The sequence below is a fragment of the Guyanagaster necrorhizus genome, assembly GCF_019112545.1.
Source record: "Guyanagaster necrorhizus MCA 3950 unplaced genomic scaffold BT62scaffold_7, whole genome shotgun sequence".
NCBI lineage: Eukaryota > Fungi > Basidiomycota > Agaricomycetes > Agaricales > Physalacriaceae > Guyanagaster > Guyanagaster necrorhizus.
In genome coordinates, this window is record NW_025064886.1 from 410,812 (window position 1) to 430,158 (window position 19,347).

Here is a 19,347-nt window from a genome sequence, read left to right on the forward strand (position 1 = left end):
ATTTAAATAATTACAAACTCCTGATGTCGTACGGCTGTGGAAGTAGCTACATACGAGTGCTACAGTGCTAGCACCTTACCATGTCATCGAAAGACTCCGAAGAGGGACGACGCGTACGTAGGCCCCGAAGATTACTTTCTACCGACTCAACCAAAACATCGTCCTCTCGTCAGTCTTCGTCTGATGTCTCTCTCTCTGATGATGATACTCGAAAGCATAATGCCCGGGGGCACTCCAAGTTCTCTCCACTATCTCAGTTGGATGAAGTACCGCAGGAGGAGCTTGAAGGGTGGATGAGGCAGGGTATCGTTGACTCCCCTCTCAATTCCCCAGAGAATCCATTTGATGTGCCGTTGCCTCGCTCTGAAAGTCCCAAACCAGCAAAGCCCAAACTTGAAATTCGAACGGGTCCATCACTACTGGCAAAAGCATCCTCTGCCTCTGATAATGGCCCTCTTCCATCTCCAGGAGCAGCTCGGTGGGACCACATACGTCAGCACGTTTTGCCATCATCTGCAGTCTTCTCCGGTGCTTCGAGAGCTCCATCCACGCATGTGACGTCTTCCTCGACCTCCTCCACACAGAATACTTCACGTGCGCCTACCCCCAAAGCATCCCGATTTGTTCAGAGATTAGGATTCAAGCAGGCGGCTGAACATGCTCGAGAAGTTGTCGTGGATGAAAATCGCAAATTTTCCTACGAGCTGCAGAAGGTGTGCTGGTTGGCTAGGCATGATGAGCCGTCCTCCGCAGTGAAAATCGAGCAACATGGAACGCCTTACCTCCCCTTCATGTCTAGTACCTCACTCAATATGCACGCACCTTCCATTTCTATGAGCCAGTCTAACAAGAGGCATGACATGCGTCGCCAGTCCATGCAGTCTTTATCCTCCTCCCCTCAGACTACGTCATCCCTGAAGCAGCTTTATCACGTACTATTGCTTCACTCAACGCCTTCGCCGGACGGTAGGGAGCCGGCGCCACAACTTCCGCTTCAGAAATTCGTCCTATCAACGCTCCTAATCCCCTTTCTCACGCTTGAGAAAGATAATCGTCTTGATGAGGAACGGTGGTTTGCCATCGAAGCATTCGAGATTATTCGGAAAACTTGGCATCCTTTGGACGAGGCATGCATTTTTCCCTCTAAAATTCTGTTATGCCACTGACCAGACAGTAAGATTGAAGGTATCGAAAGAAGCATGTGGTGTATCAAGGCGGCCCTTATCCCCCCTGCTCCCATTCGCATGCGACTCGTTACATCACTGTGGCACCTAACCGTCCCCCCAGAAAGTCTTTCCCCTGCAACCTCACCTACTACGTTACAAGGACTTTGTCAAGGCTTGTTTTCTCTTCTTCCTTGGGTGCAGCTGCATACGGAAGAAGGTAAGCTTTTAACTCAAATCATATACCAAGTCCGTACTGGGTCGTGCGGTGAAATCCACAAAGCGTCGATCGAAAGCGAATTTAATGCTTCCCTTGTCAACGGCGACACCGTACAAACTATTCGCGATGCGGTCGTCGTTGAAGCTCTCGGAAAGTGCATGGAAAATTCAACCGACGCTGACAGACGGTGGCTATTGGTGAACTTCTTAGAGGTAGGTGACCACTGTAACCATCATTGGAGGCGTCTAATATTGCGTATCTCCTCTAGGAACACTGGCCGATACCGCCCCAAGACTTGGCACTTTCATCTGTCTTGGACGCCATACATTCACGCAAATTGAACGTGTTTACGCGTGTATTTTGTTCGCTACTGGAATCTACATCCCCAGAGAGCAATAGACGAGTGAATGACGCCCACCATGTTATCAAGTTCCTACAAACGAGAGCTATTCCAGAGCTGGAACTTCTTTCAGCCAAGAATCTCGAGGCAAAGTGCAATGTTATAAAATGTATTTTGATTATGTTAATGGCAGAAGATATGAACGACGTTGTTCGATGGTGCATCTCTATCATATGTCGTTGGTATCGAAATGCGGGTAGTTGGAAAGATAACTTCAACCAAGGGTTGAAACATATTGTAAGATGGACCAGAACTGTATGCGTGATGTGTCCTGACTTGCATCTTCCAGATTACAGAAGGGCTATGGCAGTTCATCATCGTCATTTTGACTTCGTTGGCTGAAGTACTGCCACAAGATGTTCGGAAACCAGTGATAGCGTTCATGCTACCACTATTAAATGACGTGAGTCTGGGAGGTTGCTAAATTTCATCACTATCTTAGACCTAGCTCTACAGCGCTTAGTTGACAATCCTCCGCCGCATCCTTGTCTTCCCCTTACCGCCCTGTTCAACACCTTGTCACAGGCCTATCCTCAGATCTTCTATAAACCCCTTTTTCTTTGTGCAGCATCTGTCAAAGAGATTGCTGTTGTCAACCATCTCTGTACGATCACAATAATGTCAAGGTTTCTTCCCGATTTTTGGGTCCGTGATGCAGAAATGATATCTGTCGCGGTCATGAGTGACATCGGGGGTGGCGGTGATGCTAATGGTAAGGGAAAGGCAAAGGAGGGTGCATGGGGGAATGCCCGGCTCGGACAGTCTGTATTGCTGGTTGAGTTGATAGGAAAAGTACAAGGTATAAGGCGGGAGAAGGAGAATACCTCGGTCAGTCGATCCTTTTGGCGACGATCATGCCATCTCATGACCTGCACATATAGATTCCGGAAGCTGCCCTTGTTGATATGATCAAGTTCGCTATTGAGTTAGAGGCTCGTTTGACTCTTATGCTCCAGACTAAGGTTGATGCTTCTTATTGTACCTTGGGTTTGATAGCTGAGCCATGCATAGGAGCGTACATTCATGGTACCGCCGTCCCAGCGATTGTTGTTTTGCGTTCTATTCAGAGAAATCAGACTGTTAACACGTTCCATGAAAGGGTATGTCGAGTAGATATGTCATTCCAGCCATACTAAATATGCCTCAAGAGCTCCTTGGTTGCCCCAGATCGTCTCATGGTATATCGATTATCACAATGATCCTGAGCAGGATGCTTTCAATGACGAAGTCAACGATGCAGTCACCATCATTCAGTCTCTTTTCGTTATGGCGCAAGATGCTCACTCCCATAAGGTAGTTTGAATAGTCCTCTGGAAAAGCATCTGCTTATGAAAATTTAGCGTCGGAGCACTAGGCTCTTATCCTTTGTGCTTGACCCCGCCATTCCCAATGCCAACAATGGATCGGAAATATTCTCTGTTCTAAGTCAGCGGTCCAAGCTAATTAAGTCCTTATCGAAAGGTTATATCTCTCGGGCAATGAAGCTTTTGGTAACCATGTCTCTCCTGCTGACTCCAGAGAATATGCGACGAATAGGGCCCATAGTATGGCAGCACTACTTAGACGAAACTGAAACTTCCGTCCTAGCATCGGTAAGAATATACTGGTTGCCTTAGTTCTCTCTCTTATCATAGCTCCAGGCATGTTACTTAATCATGCAATGTGCCGAGAAAACCTCTGTCGATCTTCAAGCCCTGGTAGAGACAGATTTGGCTAGGTAATATCGGAACCTCTATTGACATTATCCACCACATCTTGATCGTATCATCAGTGCGGACTATGGTACGAAGCTCAGAGCTGTCCAACGCGTGAGCACATTGTCGACATGGCGCTTCCAGATAGCATCACAGCATGTTGTATCTGATCGTCAGCATCGCCCTTTCAGACTGGCTCGGGGACCGCTTCCTTTCATTGCAACAGACATGGGGTCGAGCCAATATGTCAGAGAAGACGACAGTCTTGAGACCAAAGATAACCTTCCGTTGGAGATGAGGAAGCGTTTGGCCGAGATAGGATGGGTAGAAGACGACACTCCCATCAATCAGCAGATCGAGTGGATTCGTACACCTATGTCATTGCTCCCAATTCAACAACTGGATCGCCTAGATTTCTCGAATGCGGAGAGTTTCCCATCGTCGCCTATCGCCAGCCCCATTTCTTCTCCTCAGCAAGGGTCCCCCACCCTTGGAGACACATCTGACGAAGTCGCTCTTCTTCGACGCAACTCGAGCTCTGGCGGTCCTATGTATGGCGTAAAACGAAGAGCAGTCTTTGTGCCAGCGTTGACCCGTATCTTTCCACTTCTCGTCTCTATGGCGTTTGACGAGGACTTCACTATTGCGTGCAGCACCCGCAGCACTGTACTTGACTTGATGCGTAACGATGCTGCATTGTTGGCGAGGCCGGTTTTGGATCTCCTTGCGGAAGGTTCAAAGGATATATCAGCCGCGGTTGACTCACTTCGTGCTCTGCTTCATGTGCGACGAAATCTCCCCCCCTCCATGGCTCATCATATCTTCAATTATTTGGCCGGATTTCTGAAACATAATGCAAAGAATGCTATAACGAAGGAAGCTTTGCTTGAATATGCGTACATCATCCCTATAATCGCTAAGCTGGTTCCGCAAGTCAGTGATTTGTCGTTGCGAGACTTTCGAAGAGCTAAAATCGATACCTACTTTGTCCCTTCCGGTGCCTTGTGGTTTCCTCCTAACTCAAACCCATTCATGTTCCCTGATTCTTCGGGAGGGTCCGAGAACAGTTTAAATGAGGTTTCTCCTCGCCTCATTGCCGTGACTATGATTCGCATCTCTCAAAACATTCTCTTTCTTGACTTGCTCAAGAAAAATCCTCAGGATGTCCAACTTGTCAGAAAGAGCATGTCCAGACTGGTCCTCCCTTCCATGGATGATCCATACGATGCGCGAGCGCTTGAACTGAAAGATTTCATTCCAAGGAAAGGGACCGGGAGCAACGGGACGCAGTCACGCGGCTCTAAGTTAAGGGCCATGTCAGTGCTTCTTTCACGAAGTTATTTGCCACTCGTTGCACAAGTGTTCCGTTCTATGTCCCGGCATCTGAATGACAGGAGCGAATTGGCGGTTCTGGTGGAAGGGTTGAATCGGATTCTGCTAGTTCATGGCAGTGACATCGGTATTGTCAGCCAAGCATTAATTGGTCAGTTCCCTCGTTTTTAGCCTCACGATTCGGTTCTGAGCGTGATCGATAGCGTTCATGGTGGCCAGTACTCGGTTTCATCGTCTTTTCATATCGCGGGGTGGATATACTCTTTTCATGCCCGTGATTATTAAAGTCTACACCGAAGCCGACAATTTAGGGATCAGAATGGCAATCGAATATGCCGTTAATAGGTTCTTCGCACACCACAGAGAGGCCTTTGTGTACCAAAGTATGGACGCAATGGCTCACATTATGGCCACCACGGACATCGAAGCGGAATGGGTCGCTGAGAGTGTATATGCCCTCTTCTCGTCCTTGAGAAAAATGATCTCTCCGGCTACTCAAGATGCTGCTGGGATCCACAATTCTAACAAACTTCAGGAGCGAGAAGCTCTTCTTGTTCTTACTGCCGAAGAGAAGCCCCAGACATTTCTGGCATCATTGCGACCAAGCGGAGGTCAGGGAAAAACCATCCCTATCGATATACCCGAAGAATACGAGGCCAAAAGGTTGACGGTGGACAATTTCGTTCGGCTTTTCCTTACGGTCATAGCGCATGATTTAACCATTATACGTTCTGAGCAATTCTTGCGATTCTTGCGATTCCTTACTCCGCATCTGTATCATGCCTCCTCTTCAGCGAGAAACGTCTTACAGCAAGGGGTTGAAGCGCTGGGCATGGTGCTTCTCAGGGCATCATCTAAAAATAAAGCTGAAAGTTCGAGCCGTCTGGTGGAAGGGGATCCTCAAGAGGTAGCGATCGATGAGATTCTAGATCAGCAGCTCCACGAAAAATCCAAAACTCCTAGTGATTTCGTGTCGATGCGTCTTCAGTATCTCTACCTTATCGTCGCGTTCACGCGAGCTGGTGGCCATCTCTCTATGCAAGCATCTCACAGAAATTTGGAACTTGTCAAACTGCTCCTTCGTGAGTCCACAAGTGAACTTGACAATGCCATTTCGTCGTTCCTCGCAGATTATATGAAATCAGCTTTTGAGCAAGATCCCCCTCGAGATCTCAAGGGACTTGTTGCGTTCCTGAAAGATTTGGCCCCCGTCGTCAGCTCGTATTCGCTCACCATAAACTTCTCCGGATTATTTGAAGCCACCCATCGTCTTTGCACTAACCCGCAATATGCCAAGGACCCAGGTTTCTCTCAATTGGTTGTTACCCAGATATGCTCGGCAGGTCTCAAGGCATGCGCATTAGCCGCGACGGAGAAACTGCTGCTCACGCTTCCTTGTCGCATATCATTGGTCAATTTGGCAAGCCAAAGTGTGTTCTTATGGGGTGCGGATATCATGGCTGAGGTAGAAAAGCACAAGCCTACCTATGACTTCTTGGCAGGAGTTCTTCTACCCTTTGCACTCTCCATGAAGACGGCGACAGATATCGATATGGACCGAGGACGCCTAGAACCTTGGCATCGAGAAGCCCACGCTCGTGCTTGGGTACGGCTCCTTTCATATACCATGTTGGCTTGTCAGAAAACAAGACGTCTTGCAGACACAGTACTGTCCCGGGAGCGCTCCAAATCCCAAGAACGCACACCTACATTGGGAAGAAAGAAGGAGCAACTGTGGTCCTTCGTTACTGCGTTGCAAGTCCTGAAGATCATTATAATTCGTGCTCCCAGAGATCTCACATCGTCTCTCCCTGACGTGTGGGTGCGCATTGCGACATTCTTACGGTCAATGTTGTCAGAAGGCAGTGCGGAATTTGCTTCAATGTCTCGAGATTACTCTCCGTCCCCGTCCCCTACACCGTCCCCGAGATCTAGTGGCTTGTTCAATGCCACCTTCTCACATTCATCAAGCTTTCCTCCATCGTTACATCGAAATTCTCTGCTTCAACAGATTTTCCATAGTCCCCGCATGGTTGACTATTGCTTGTGGTCTGTCTTCGAATTGCTTTGCATCCATCGAACACCCCTGGTCCTGCAAATGCGACTTTTCATGCAAGAGAAAGTTTTAGGGTTGGATCAGGACTTAAAGTCTCAAAGTACCTTCTCCTTATCGAAAGTTGCTCGGCCAGTTTCTTCAGTTTTTGCAAAGCCTCGGCGGCGCTCAGGTCTTCAATCTCCGGGTATTTCGCCACGGATCCATCCTTCTAATTCCCTAAGTATTCAAGACGGTGGCCTTTTCTCTCTTTACTCCAATCGGCAATCCACGCCAAGTCCCATGTCTACACCGACATTCCTAGATACGCATCGTATCGTCCATCTTGGACTTACCCACCAGGGTCATTCTCTGCCTGTCAGCTCACGAGAATCGGGCCAGTCCCAAGCGAAAACGACCCAAGTCAGATCACTGTCCCTCATCAAGGCGACATATCGTAGAATTCGAATCGTGCAAAGTTATATGGGTTATCAGTCAATGTTATTTCCTCTTCCTGGAGAAGGGGAGAGTGGTCAGGATGTATCTCCGTCGACATGGACGAAGATACAAGCACTTCAAGAAGTCGTGCGTGAGACCCAAGAGCTCATCGAGGAGTTTGAAGAATCTCAGGCGGTAGAAAGTGAGACAACTATCACTGATGTAGATCAATCCTTGGGACGTTAATGTACGACATAACTCGTTTTAAGAGCTAGGACTTTCGGATCCTGTGCAAACGTGCGGTATTTACCGGTCCTATGATTTAATCATTTAACGTATGATAAAGACTAACTTTGTATATGTTCAACACCGAGCAAAAGGCAGGCAAGACCGCTTGCTATTGAATATATCGGATTCCCACCGGCCCGTCTTAACCAACGATAGAGACGCGGGTTGTCATATCGGAAGTGTGACGCTGAAGAAAGACACTCTTTCATTAACAGCACCTTTTACATGATCCCTATAGCTCGCAACGGTGTTCATGATACCTCTACTTAGACCTCCATTGATGTTATAATCCCTGCCAGAGAGGGACACATCTCTCGAAGGAAAGTTGAGGAAAATAACTGAATATCGGAGTACCTATGCCTAACGTTGGACAGGGACAGCTTAAGATCCACGTCTATAATGTACATGTACATGCTCACTGGCCGGTACATCGACTACTACTTTGAAGAGTACCTAAAACTCGTGAACACTTCCTATTAATTGTACATCCAGGATGAGTTTGTTGTAGTCCCATCCTTCCTCTATCATGAAACCCACTGGAACGTTTCAATAAGACAATGTCGATGAAGGAACTAACCCTCTCACACATGTAAAACGACAGAAATACATAATTAACAGACACAGAGAAGTAGAAGAGGAACGCCGTTATCAAGAGCTCAGAGCAGAATGCAGCAGAGTAATCACAAAGAGCAGCCCATTATCGTGACGTTCGAAAGCACATGAAAATCTCGATGATCAATCGTACAAGGATCCATATTGCGAGGAAGTATTTGTTTCAAAGTGATGAGGCTGGGGGGATCGGCAACGGGTAGGAGCTCCTGCCATGTCATTTCCCCACCTAGAAGTGAGATCAACGACGACAAGAGACAAGAGGAAGGCCAATCTTACTCGGAGGGAACAGAACTGGTTCTAGAATTGGACCTGGCGTTGCAATAATGGGAATGAACAGGATGTGACGCATATCTAAAAGCTTGATGGTAAGGGTAGGATATTTGGGGAACCGAATCCATGCTGCTGTAGGTTACACGACCGCGGCGGTATGGTCTTTCTGGTTTGTAAAATGAGTTCGAAGGACAGCGGAATGGTCCAGATGCAGGGGCGAAATGTGTCGGGGGTTCATTAGTTGGTGCAGAGGAATAGGATTCGACGTCATACTGTCCTGCGGGCGATCGTCGAGGAAGGACACTGGTCGCCACTTGCAAATATTGAACACCTATGCGATGATTCGCATAGCACTGGCCTTGAAGAGCTTCTTTGGCCTCTTGAGCGCTTGTACTTGATGAATATTCCACCCTGACAGTTATGGCGCCTGAGACAGACTGTGGCTCGATGATGTCAAGTTTATTGATCTGTCCGAAGGGGTCCAGCAGCGGATGCAGGTCGCGAGGCTGAGAAAACAAGAAAGCAGGAAGTTCGCTGACTAGGAGAGTATTCGTTGGTAACGTTGTTGCCGTGAACGCAGCACTGTTTGAAAAATTTGATCCAAAAGAGGAATTGGGCGTGATATCAAGAGGCGAAGGCTGGCTATCTTCCTGAATATCTTCCAAAGGCATAAGAGAATTGTGACAATGTGATTCGAACAGAATGGCCCTGTCTCCACCGTCTAGAAAGCCTATGGCGGCCTAGGTGTTAGTGTTGCGTGATAGGATTAAACAGAGTCAATACCCTGAGAGCGCTGTACAATTGCCCACGAGATATCGATGGTATGTCCTCTGTAGATAATATATTTATATACACGATGGTCTTCAATGTTGAGGGAAGTCATACCTTATCTGGCTACGGGTGAGGGAAAGCATTGCATTTCTGGCTTGGTCGTGACCCGACATGACTACAAAACCACGTCGGCGAGAAGCATTGTCCACTGTAGCAAGAATTACGCAATGCGCAACAGTTCCATAACTAGAGAAAATTGTTGCTAGTTCGGCCCTATGAGAAGATTTAGACAAATCTTCCAGAATCACAGAAACACTTGACTTGGTCAGATCAAAAGGTAGGCCGAGGACGTATAAATTGCGACGATCGTCAAGGCGTTTTGGCGTACAACCGTCATCTGCGATGGGTACCACGGAACTATAGAACAAGTCAGTATTCTGGAGTCTATGAGAGTTGATGTATGCGTCTTATACGTACAGTGGTGTACCTGAGACCGTATATCCTGACATACACAGCGCTTTTCTGTACAGACGTTAGCACGACAGTAAAGGAAGGAGATGAGATGGCACTCACTTGCAAGCGTCACGATTGAAAAATGTAATGTCTAGATGATGCCCGGCGGCATCTTTGACATCGACAGAACCACGAACATCGCCTAGGACAACGTCATCTTTAGCCAGTCTCTTCTCTCCAATCGTCGAGACTCGCCTATCAGGGTATTGAACAAGGATAGCACTTCTTGGTGGTTGACTGGAATACAATTGTAAAGAATTAAATAGAGCCTAGGGAGAAAAGCGTACTATTCATGGCCATGTTCTCTACTCTGACGCTAAAGGTGGTCTTGCCGTGGCGGTTACCTTGAGCATGTTTGATTGGCGGAGGATACGGAGTCATTATTAACCAAGAAGGAGAGGGATCGCTATAGTAAAACCAAGAAAGTGATAGAGAGTATGTGAACTGAGCTTCAGTTTGACGAACAAGCAAGAAAATGGGAGTACAAAAGCAAGATGTCCCGGCTTTTGCCGGGAATGTGCGGTTTTCGCACCCTCCAGAATGCATCCGAAGTCAGCCGAAATCAAGTTCTCACGCCACAAACGCGTCTTCCAACACCTATGATACCAATCTATCTCTCTGCTCTGCCGTTCTCTCCCTCAACACTATCTTCCTTGATGAGAGCAGGATATGAGACCATAAAGGATGTACAAGGGATTTCCCCGGAGGACTTATCAGAAGGTTTGCCTGTAAACATTCTCTCTGCACAGCTCTCAACAATACTGCTAGAGTTCGACATACCACTCTCAATATCGCAAGCCCTAATAAATTCACAGAGGCCCACTTTGACCCTACTTGGATCTACTCTTCCATGGACGCAGTCAGTATCGTTGTTGTCCGGAAGTGGAGTGAAAGCCAGGGTGTCTACCTTGTGCGCCCCTCTGGACCGACTCTTGTCTGGAGGCCTTTCAAGAGGTTCTGTTCTGGAGATATCTGGTGCTCCTGGGACACCGAAAGAAATACTTACAGTAAATATAGTGGCATCATTTGTCAAATCCAGGGAACGCGTCCTATTTGTTGGTTGGTTGGACTACGTTGGGAAACACGGGCTTGACTAATCAGAACACAGACCTCCAAAACATGACAAGCCCAGCAACACTAAGAAGAGCTCTCAAAAGTGAGTGTCCTCCCTGTTCTTTCATATCTTGTTCGCTTTCTCATGGGTACAAGAAGGTATATCGGATGTTCCGACGAATTTTTTGGAACTAGTTTCCTACATGCCAATGCACTCGCTTTCTGAATTCATGACATTCATGTACAATCTTTTGTCTTATCTACGACGAAACCCGGACGTAGGCAATTTCAGCTTCATGGTTAGGCACGCGAGATCTATTTATTCTTCAGGTGGCTTTGCTTGTCATCAACTCCATTTCCTTTCCCTTTCAAACATCTCCAATGTTAACTCTACAAACGAAGATCTCTCTTCACGACCGCATCAAACAGACCTTCTCGAGGGCCTACGCGTTCAATAATTTAACGGTAGAGTACTGCTGAACCACCTGGTAAACGCCTTAGTCATCTATGTTCAGATCGTCACCACTTCTCAGCTGGCTACGAAGTTATTGAAGACAGATGGAACTGCAGGAAACTTTGACACAGGAGCAAGGGGCATCATGGTTCCACAACTAGGTATGCCAGATGACGCGTTTTGACACGAAATTCCAAAACTTCTTTCTAGGGTCATATTTACCTCCTGGGAGATCTTACCGTGTGATATTATCACGCGAGACACGACTATCAGGGTAAGATCCTCCTCCCTGCTGGGCACCCAATCTTACATCCCGATGTAGAACTCTGCGATTGTTGTATTCACCTTCTGCTATGCACCAGGACAACGGGCAACACATGCTCGAAGAGCCATATGCAAAAGTAAGAAATTTCTAACCGAATTTACATAAAACCCAGCGTTCAATCATCAATAACGCAGTGTGGCGATTCAATTTCATCGCACTTCGATGACAATGCAATTGGAAAGTGGCGGTGAACCTGGTTACGCAGGCCTACTTTGTTTTTCCTTTACATTTTAAACTCGTCTATGCCGTCTATGTATACTGGGCAATGTCTTCTTGAAGGGGTTCTGTCCGGGTACCTCAACTGACCCCTGTATCTATCCATGTATAGGAGCTGCCGATCGCCGGTCCCCTTCAGTTAAAAGACGAAGGCGTTGAATTTTGCCATCTGTTTGACCACCTAACTTTTCACAACCTCATTCTATTCACCAACGCCTCAATATGCCCTTTGTGAAAGTGAAATCGAATTCTGGCGGCCTAACTTACAATTACACCATTTCCACGCCGACATCATCTAATGCTAAATCTATTGATCCAACATTGCCTACTGTTTTATTTCTCCACCCTGTCTACATTGGCGTAGATATCTTTCAAAGTGCGTACGCTAAAGGTTCTTTCCCAACGCATTTTAATTATATTGCAGTGCAATTCGGAGATCGCGCTCTCCGGAGATTTAACTTCGTTACGATGGATATGCGAGGCCACGGAGAAACCGGAGGTAACGCTCCAAAGGATTACGATCAGGATGATGCAGCAGCAGATATCGTGAAATTCATGGCAAGTCAACATTTTCATCTTCAACATCTTATTGAGCTAGCCTCATCAGGAAGCACTCCAGCTACCGCCATGCCACATTTTCGCACTTTCGATGGGAACCATAATCGCGCTTCAAGTCGCTATATCCTATCCGCAGAAAGTTCTTTCTTTGTTCCTCGTATCTGTGTTGGGCCTTGAAGAGGTACAGTGAAGGTTCACATTTTCTTCCGACCTCCCGATGATGATCATCGGTATAGCCGGAAGATGTGGCACAGGGTAGGCAAGAAATTGCCGATTGTTGGATTGAAGGTTTCAAAAGTTCGACAGTCGATGAAGCGGCGCTCTACGATGCGGTATATGGCGCCCTTCAACTCGGTTTTAACAGTGAGCAGTCTTCCATGGTCACAGCGTCAGCCCGTTCACATATGTCCATAAATCACTCCTAATACCCATGTTTTTTTTGAAAGTTTGGTCAAGCGTACTTTACCGCAGGCCATGACCAATTGGGGGGGGAAGAGACTGGACGTTTACAACACACTCACTGTCAATTTCCTCACGGAACGCAAGACCCATTCTCCGGGCGACCTGTCAAAAATTATCGCCCCCGTTAAGTTGGTCCATTGTATGGCAGATATCGCATACCCCTTGGAGTATTCAGAGGAATTTCTGAAGAACCTCCAAGATGCGGGGGTAAAGGCTTCTCTCGATAAAGTCGAAGGAGCCTGTCATTTTGGTTGCGTTACACATTCAGAGCAGTCAGTGTCACTCTCTTGTTCTAAATGGCCTTCTGATTCGCTGCACAGAGTTAATCCCCTTTTTCTTGGTTTTGTTTTGGAGTACACGACGGGCCCGATACCTCCGATGTCATCTTCTGTGAGCTCACCATTTGAGGCAGGTTTGATTAAAGCTGGCTGGACAAACGATGATTCAGATGATGAGTAAAATTACCGTTGTATACGACATCAACTTCACTCCTATCATTGGGAATTCATATGTACTATTAACAACTGCAATGTAGTATTTAGATGTACCAACTTTGTCAAAATCGGCTTAGAAAAGCGCTCTACCCTTGAGCAACTTGAACACGTCCCTGGCCAGAGACAACCAGCGTACAGTTGCCTCGTAAGCCAGCAAGGAACTGTCAAATTTGGGAAACGTTACGTTATGTGATTTTATTTCAGTGATGCTTTCCAGCCACCATCAAAAGTGCTCCGGCGTTTAGATTTTTCCTTCCTCCATAATCTGGATCTGCTCAATCGATTTTGCGGGACTCACTTAAATATGATAGAAGTTAGAACCCATCATCCGGCTCAAATCACAATCTGCCGCGAAGCTAAATACCAGTTACATAACCTTAACGCAAACTTTGGCCGGAGTCCTTGAAATGCAGCTTCCCTCGGATTTTCCAATAGATTTTGACTGGCAGGTATTCATGACAGTATTATACGGCTCTATAGGTTGCGGTGACTGAATTTCATGTTAAAGTCGTTGGAAAGATTTCCGAAGATTTCGGCGACCTCTGAACGAGTGTCAAATAACGGGATCGGATATGCGGCGCCCACTGACTCTGGCTTATGTGTCGTTAGTCAGACCGAGTCAAGAGTGCTTCCGGCATGAAGAAATTATAAAGGCAGCGGGTGTCATGATCGTTCACAAGTATTCGAAGGTGTACGTTTCTTTTGGCAGGGTACTGGAATTTCTGGTCGCATGAACAGCTTGCTAGCTTCTGTTCTTCCAGAAGTCTCAATTTTCTCAGTTTTCGGTTAGAGCTTGAACTCGCTTCTGTTGACAGTGTCTTTTTCTCAGGGCGACAAATACTGGCAAGACGAGGATGTCGTGTTCTTCTCGGTACACATGGGAAGCAGCAAGACGACCCAGTCATCGTGGCGGCGTGGCGTCGACAGAGGTTCGCTACTTATGTGATGTTCTTGATGTCAAATTGTTCGCCGTGTCCCAACTCGTACGGCTAGAAAACCACGGTGGGAAGGATTTCCCAGAATTTGAACGAGGTGACAAATGGGTTGCGCCACCGAAAAGGCCGTTGGTCATCTCTAGCTCTAGAATTTACGGACTTAATCTCTATCTAAAGTAAGGAACTCTCATATGTAAAGTAAACTTCCACCGTTTCAGGGTACACCGGATTCCCCTCTAGAATCCGGTGAACCACGAAAACACTGGCAAGTGATCATAATGACAACGAAATGAGAGTTCATGTATCCAGTTCCCGAAGCCACTTTACTTCGTTCTTGCCGGAAGACCTAGTACCAGGACATACACACTCCACATTCGACGTCCGCGTCCGATTACTAGAAGAAGAGGAATACTCTACTACTGATATAATACAACATACACTTCGCGTGAGATTCGTGTCGCATCATGAATAGGAAGGAAATAAATGTTAATGTATCACCAGAACTTGCCAAATACGCTTCCCCTAGGACCGAGTATCATACCCACCCCTTCCTGGATGGCGACACTGACCGGTCGCATTGGTGCAGAATCAAACACGTGGGGGCATGGTTGTAATAATGGCAGAGAACCTAAGTGAGGATTCTCCAGTTCACGTTCGTATATCGAGGGCTGCCGCGGAGACATCGCAAGTGCCTCATACTGGGGCTCGTCGAAGCATTTGCGAGCTGTGCGAAGCCGGTGTAATACCTAATATGCACTGTCAGATTTGAATCGATTCTATAGCGCGAACGGCTCTTGCCCGCTCATAGAACTCAATCTCCCCGTCCAGGTGGTCCTTGGCGAGTGTAGAAAAGTCTTCATTCTTTTGTGCATGAAACGTTTCCATTTCTGCCATGGTAGTGTTCAGCACTGTTTCGCAGCGTGCAGCCATATCTTCGTCGGCCTGAATATGATATCAATACAGAACCTAACTACAGCCGAGAAGATGACACATACACGAATCTCCTTCGTGCATTCTCGATATCGGGTCAATGTAGATTTGTGTGTGCTCACCACGCCCTGAACGCAAGACGTCAAAAATAAAACCACATAAAAAGGGCAATAAATACTTCATATATCGACGATGGGTGCGAAACGGCCTTGAGTGACTCATGTGTGGCTAGCTGTCTCCTCCGCGCCTAGTAACGGTGCCACATAAATGCAAAATGCGTCAGAATGTCACTAGATACTCACATGGTCATCGTAGAGATCTCCAATATTTTGAAGGGCCTCGGATGTTTTCTGCACGGCTTTAGTAAGCTTAAGGCAATCTGTACAGTGATCAAAGCAGTGGCGGCGACGAGATATGAGCCCTTACGACTACATCCCTCACGCCAGCACCACGCGCCATCTTCGTTCATGAGGCCTGCATCTTTCACATTATAGTGATTGTCTTCCTCGATCGTACCCGTCGTAGGCGCTGAAGCGAGGGGCTTAGAAGTTATCAAGGATAGTAAAGAATATGACAGTAATCGCTCCGCTTTAGACATTTCTAGTAAGCTATACAGTCAGCAACAGCAGGGATCCAAGGGAAATCAAATCCGACGAACCAATCCGTGCTTCACGAACACGACCGAATATATTCCTAAGGCCTTGTACGCCCTTCCCAACAGCCCGTGTGTGAGTCTCAAATCGTCTAACAGCTTCTTCGGCGTCTTCAGCATCAATATTAAATGCGGGGTGGTAAACATGAGCGTAAAATGATGGGCCTGCAGGAGGCATCGACAGATGTTGAGGTATTAGCCGTTTCCACTCCTACGTCGCAAGGTGAGCATATAGCGAATAATTCAGTGAGAGATTCCGCACAATGTCACTTTCGCATCCCAAAAAGAAGGTCACTACCTCGGCATACCTTGCCACGGGATGACGAACCACGCGTCCGATGTACCTCTCCAGGTCCCCGCGACGCGCCTCCACAAAATCCTCACTGAACCTGCCGGCATACTGCTTTTCTGGAAGCGGCGGTAGCGCGATTCCAGGAAGGCGCCTCATCAGAGCCGTATGAAGAATAACAAACTGCGAGTACCGTCTTTGCACCGTTATCTGTGTCTGTGACCCTGGCGACGTATCAGAATCCATCTGACCGTGAAATAGAGAGGTCACATTGTACACCGTGAAGGCCCCGGAAAGTGCAGAGGTGCGTTTAGACGGAGAGTGGACGAGGACACGAAACGGTGGGAGTTTCTCCTTCCATGCATGCCCAGCATCGACAAAGTGTCGATTGACATCTCCCTTGCTCAGTCGATTACCTGACTCTGCAGAATCGTTATCCCCTTGTTCAGATTCAATGCTAGCCAACCTGTTATGGGGTGAGGCCTCGGTGATAACGGTGTCTGCTACTGTACCCTTGAGAACCCACGCCTCTGCCCCGCTGGTGACAAAACTGGAAAATCTATTGAGGCTCTTGCCTCTCAGAAGACTCTGACGGAAACTCGGGAAGACCCAGTCTCCGGTATGTTGGGGAACGATGGGTTTATTATTTTCTCGAGAAGTTCTGGGTGATATTCGAGGCGTGATAGTGCTTGATGAAGCTTCCCTGAGGTGGGACTGAGACCAATCGAGATCGGGGGCTAGGATGAACTCTGATGTAAACTACGATGCACAAGGTCAATGCTTGCTGAAAAAACGAAGGGTCATGATGTACGTACAGTATAATATGACCGGGGTAAGAGACCCATCTCGCCCGACGCGTCCTTCACCAAGCTCCACCCATCTGCCAGATCTTCTTTGACAACCTCAAGGTCATCGCCAGCGTTAACGGAAAGTTCTCTGAATTCGGCCTTTCCTTCAAAGTCGTACAGTGCTCGTGCTGGGTGGTAGATCTCTTCGTCGTTTAGCTCATCGTCAGAAGGGGGAGCAGACCCCAGTTCAAGACGTTCCGTCCACGCAGCTGACGTGTTGATACCAGTATCGAATCCAGATTGTGGCCGGGAAAGAAAAGAACTCGTCACAGAAGATTTGGAAGTTCTGGGTAATGTTGCCATACAGATGCTGGGTGCCAGTTGTCTACACGTTTAATTGGATCCTTCAGTCGTGTCGCCGGATTCGCGATGATACCCTATTTAGGAAAGACAGGGGCTCATTCCTATATGAACATTTGGCTGCCAATAACGATTATACATATGTAGATAGACAAACAGAGGGGTATAACAAATCAAAGTTGGGTAAAATGTGAACGTAAAAGAGACATGAGTGGTCCGTACTGTAATTATGGATAGAATGCAAGTGAAAGAAGCTTATATGCTCCGTAATGGTGCCAATGAAGATTAAACTCGTACAGGTCGTGACCTTGCGTGAATCAAATAATATTATTAATAGTGATGAATATTTCATCGATGCTCGCGATCCAGCCTGGTGAGCTCAAGAAGAAGCTCTGTCCGTTTGTACCAGCTCGTCTCCCAAGGAAGTCTATGCGCGAACGACACTGGCACAGCAGTCGGGGTCACATATACTTTGCGCCGACGACCAGCTTTCTTCGTCTTCACCGGGATAATATTTGCAGCGGAACGTTCTTCATTTAGATCCACTTCAACGTATTCGCCATCCTCGCCATCGCTCCCTACGAGGGTAACTTCTGAATCATCGCCACTGCTGCTCCCACCAATTGATATAGTCAAATCGTCCTCCAGTTCCTCCAGCTCGTCTTCTTCTTCAGCAGGTCGCTTCAACCTCGCCTTGACCTCGCCCGCCATATGCATATCAAACATCCATAGTGCCTTTGCCATCGTCCACATAGGTATTGCAACAAAGTACCGGTCCATGTGCACACAGAAAGGGTCGCGCAGAGCAGATATATCACCTCGGCGAGGGTGGACGGACATTGGTGGCAGTGGGACTGGTTGAGGAATAGATCCATGAATCTGCGGCACCCCGTCATAGGCGGCATCAATCCACTCTTCTTCTCGCAACGCCCAGAACCATTTCAGATGATGAAGGCCATGTCGGGAGTACCCATGCTGTTCATAGTCATGTCGGCTAGGTGAGGGAGTAGGGCAGTGCACAGGGGAGGGTGATAAGGGCGAAGGAAGACATGAAAATTTTCTTCGGGAGGTGGTAGGGGGTGGCAGTAAGGGAGTCGGAAAGGCGAGCTCGAGAGGCTCGCTGCGCTCGAAAAGACGATCCTGCTCAATGTCTGAGTCGCTGTCTTCTGAAGACGAAAGACCGACATCATCAGCTGAAAAATCATCAAAGGGCGACGAGAATTTCGACCGAGGAAGGAGTTCTTCGCCGACAGTTGATGAGGCACCCATTCTCTTGAGCGCAGCGCACGTCCACTTCAGGCCGTCAAACTGCCGACAAGCAATATCGGATTCTAATGCAGGAGGATCCTCGGATGCAAGGTCTTCGCTGGAGTTGCTGAAGAAGCCCAGGCGACTCGTTGGCCGTGATGGGATGTCTTGGTATTCGTCTCCAATGTCGGACTCAAACTCAGAATCTGAACCGTCAAAGTATGAATGATAAGTCGTCTCTGAGAGTGGGCTCGGCTGGAACCTCGAAGGCATTGTGACGGCGTTAGGTTGAATTAAGTTGAAGTAAAAAATTGCTTGTTCGAAAACGTCACGCTAAGCGGTGATGTTTAGTTCGTTGAATACTGAATGACGAGGTCAGAACGCGCCCAAGAGTAGAAGGGATTCATACACAAGGGCGAACCGGTTAATACTTTTCTCGTGTTTTTCTGATACGCTGCGAAAACGGGCTCGCGCTCTGCGAATAAGCCGCCTAAGTAAAAAGCCGTTAAAGAGGAAGACTGCGATGGGATAGGCGAGAGGGAGCACCTACTTTCAGAACAGGCTCGTCGTCGTTCTCAATGTAAGAGAGGAGGTGACAGACGACGGTGTGTCACTGGAGAGAGATGAGACACTTAGTACTCAGGCACCGAAGGACTCGGAGACAAAAGTAGGCATCACGTGAGAGTGCCCGGAGGCACTCTATATGTGGTAATGCGCCGATGTGTCGAAGACCGAATCATCGTTTTCTATATTTCTCTGGTGCGTATACTATATCTTGTCCATCAGATATCCAGCAATCAATATGAAAATATACAGATTCTTTGCAAAATCGTCAAATGGAGACAAGACC

The 19,347-nt window shown here is 47.5% G+C and overlaps 6 protein-coding genes across 6 annotated transcripts; 3 read left to right on the plus strand and 3 right to left on the minus strand.

Annotated features, from left to right (window-relative positions):
* Positions 1-20: 20 nt before the first annotated feature.
* BT62DRAFT_929572 (uncharacterized protein) lies at positions 21-7,718 on the plus strand. The gene is made up of 12 exons (XM_043185746.1): positions 21-1,127; positions 1,179-1,595; positions 1,652-2,020; positions 2,073-2,186; positions 2,240-2,611; positions 2,665-2,745; positions 2,795-2,883; positions 2,932-3,076; positions 3,124-3,375; positions 3,424-3,500; positions 3,555-4,960; positions 5,013-7,718. The coding sequence occupies exons 1-12, from the start codon at positions 81-83 to the stop codon at positions 7,523-7,525; spliced, it is 6,882 nt and encodes a 2,293-aa protein (XP_043041988.1). The 5' UTR covers positions 21-80; the 3' UTR covers positions 7,526-7,718.
* Positions 7,719-8,036: 318 nt separating this feature from the next.
* Positions 8,037-10,227, minus strand: BT62DRAFT_929573 (uncharacterized protein). The gene is made up of 9 exons (XM_043185747.1): positions 10,021-10,227; positions 9,929-9,970; positions 9,794-9,875; positions 9,698-9,742; positions 9,335-9,637; positions 9,233-9,279; positions 8,456-9,179; positions 8,153-8,405; positions 8,037-8,103 (listed from the first exon to the last, which is right to left on the minus strand). The coding sequence occupies exons 1-8, from the start codon at positions 10,112-10,114 to the stop codon at positions 8,303-8,305; spliced, it is 1,440 nt and encodes a 479-aa protein (XP_043041989.1). The 5' UTR covers positions 10,115-10,227; the 3' UTR covers positions 8,037-8,103; positions 8,153-8,302.
* On the plus strand, positions 10,228-11,756 carry BT62DRAFT_1003205 (P-loop containing nucleoside triphosphate hydrolase protein; the record flags this gene model as incomplete). The annotated part of the gene is made up of 9 exons (XM_043176920.1): positions 10,228-10,453; positions 10,502-10,792; positions 10,842-10,889; positions 10,943-11,064; positions 11,117-11,251; positions 11,302-11,401; positions 11,451-11,514; positions 11,563-11,641; positions 11,700-11,756. The coding sequence occupies 9 exons, from the start codon at positions 10,228-10,230 to the stop codon at positions 11,754-11,756; spliced, it is 1,122 nt and encodes a 373-aa protein (XP_043041990.1).
* Positions 11,757-12,003: 247 nt separating this feature from the next.
* Positions 12,004-13,260, plus strand: BT62DRAFT_979507 (alpha/beta-hydrolase; the record flags this gene model as incomplete). Its single annotated transcript, XM_043189442.1, has 6 exons — positions 12,004-12,157; positions 12,206-12,339; positions 12,389-12,520; positions 12,576-12,727; positions 12,786-13,073; positions 13,122-13,260. 6 exons carry the CDS (start codon positions 12,004-12,006, stop codon positions 13,258-13,260), a joined length of 999 nt encoding a protein of 332 aa, XP_043041991.1.
* A 1,115-nt stretch (positions 13,261-14,375) lies between these two features.
* On the minus strand, positions 14,376-17,320 carry BT62DRAFT_992550 (uncharacterized protein). The gene is made up of 9 exons (XM_043190343.1): positions 16,917-17,320; positions 16,075-16,860; positions 15,819-16,023; positions 15,587-15,760; positions 15,463-15,539; positions 15,339-15,407; positions 15,226-15,288; positions 15,029-15,172; positions 14,376-14,976 (listed from the first exon to the last, which is right to left on the minus strand). The coding sequence occupies exons 1-9, from the start codon at positions 17,250-17,252 to the stop codon at positions 14,725-14,727; spliced, it is 2,106 nt and encodes a 701-aa protein (XP_043041992.1). The 5' UTR covers positions 17,253-17,320; the 3' UTR covers positions 14,376-14,724.
* Positions 17,321-17,357: 37 nt separating this feature from the next.
* Positions 17,358-19,123, minus strand: BT62DRAFT_992551 (uncharacterized protein). Its single transcript, XM_043190344.1, has 2 exons — positions 19,048-19,123; positions 17,358-18,987 (listed from the first exon to the last, which is right to left on the minus strand). Exon 2 carries the CDS (start codon positions 18,768-18,770, stop codon positions 17,598-17,600), a length of 1,173 nt encoding a protein of 390 aa, XP_043041993.1. The 5' UTR covers positions 18,771-18,987; positions 19,048-19,123; the 3' UTR covers positions 17,358-17,597.
* Between the last annotated feature and the right edge of the window lie 224 nt (positions 19,124-19,347).

What these genes read in the sequence shown, in the direction of transcription:
- BT62DRAFT_929572 (XM_043185746.1), top strand. Translation starts at nt 81, where the DNA reads ATGTCATCGAAAGACTCCGAAGAGGGACGACGCGTACGTAGGCCCCGA. An exon ending in ACCAAGGGTTGAAACATATT is followed by an intron (nt 2,021 to 2,072) that starts GTAAGATGGACC and finishes TGCATCTTCCAG; the next exon opens with ATTACAGAAGGGCTATGGCA. An exon ending in CTCTTATGCTCCAGACTAAG is followed by an intron (nt 2,746 to 2,794) that starts GTTGATGCTTCT and finishes AGCCATGCATAG; the next exon opens with GAGCGTACATTCATGGTACC.
- BT62DRAFT_929573 (XM_043185747.1), bottom strand. Translation starts at nt 10,114, where the DNA reads ATGACTCCGTATCCTCCGCCAATCAAACATGCTCAAGGTAACCGCCAC. An exon ending in AGAGAACATGGCCATGAATA is followed by an intron (nt 9,971 to 10,020) that starts GTACGCTTTTCT and finishes ATTGTATTCCAG; the next exon opens with TCAACCACCAAGAAGTGCTA. An exon ending in ACGGTCTCAGGTACACCACT is followed by an intron (nt 9,638 to 9,697) that starts GTACGTATAAGA and finishes CTTGTTCTATAG; the next exon opens with TTCCGTGGTACCCATCGCAG.
- BT62DRAFT_992550 (XM_043190343.1), bottom strand. Translation starts at nt 17,252, where the DNA reads ATGGCAACATTACCCAGAACTTCCAAATCTTCTGTGACGAGTTCTTTT. An exon ending in CTGGCGTGAGGGATGTAGTC is followed by an intron (nt 15,540 to 15,586) that starts GTAAGGGCTCAT and finishes ATCACTGTACAG; the next exon opens with ATTGCCTTAAGCTTACTAAA. An exon ending in GAGATCTCTACGATGACCAT is followed by an intron (nt 15,408 to 15,462) that starts GTGAGTATCTAG and finishes CACCGTTACTAG; the next exon opens with GCGCGGAGGAGACAGCTAGC.
- BT62DRAFT_992551 (XM_043190344.1), bottom strand. Translation starts at nt 18,770, where the DNA reads ATGCCTTCGAGGTTCCAGCCGAGCCCACTCTCAGAGACGACTTATCAT.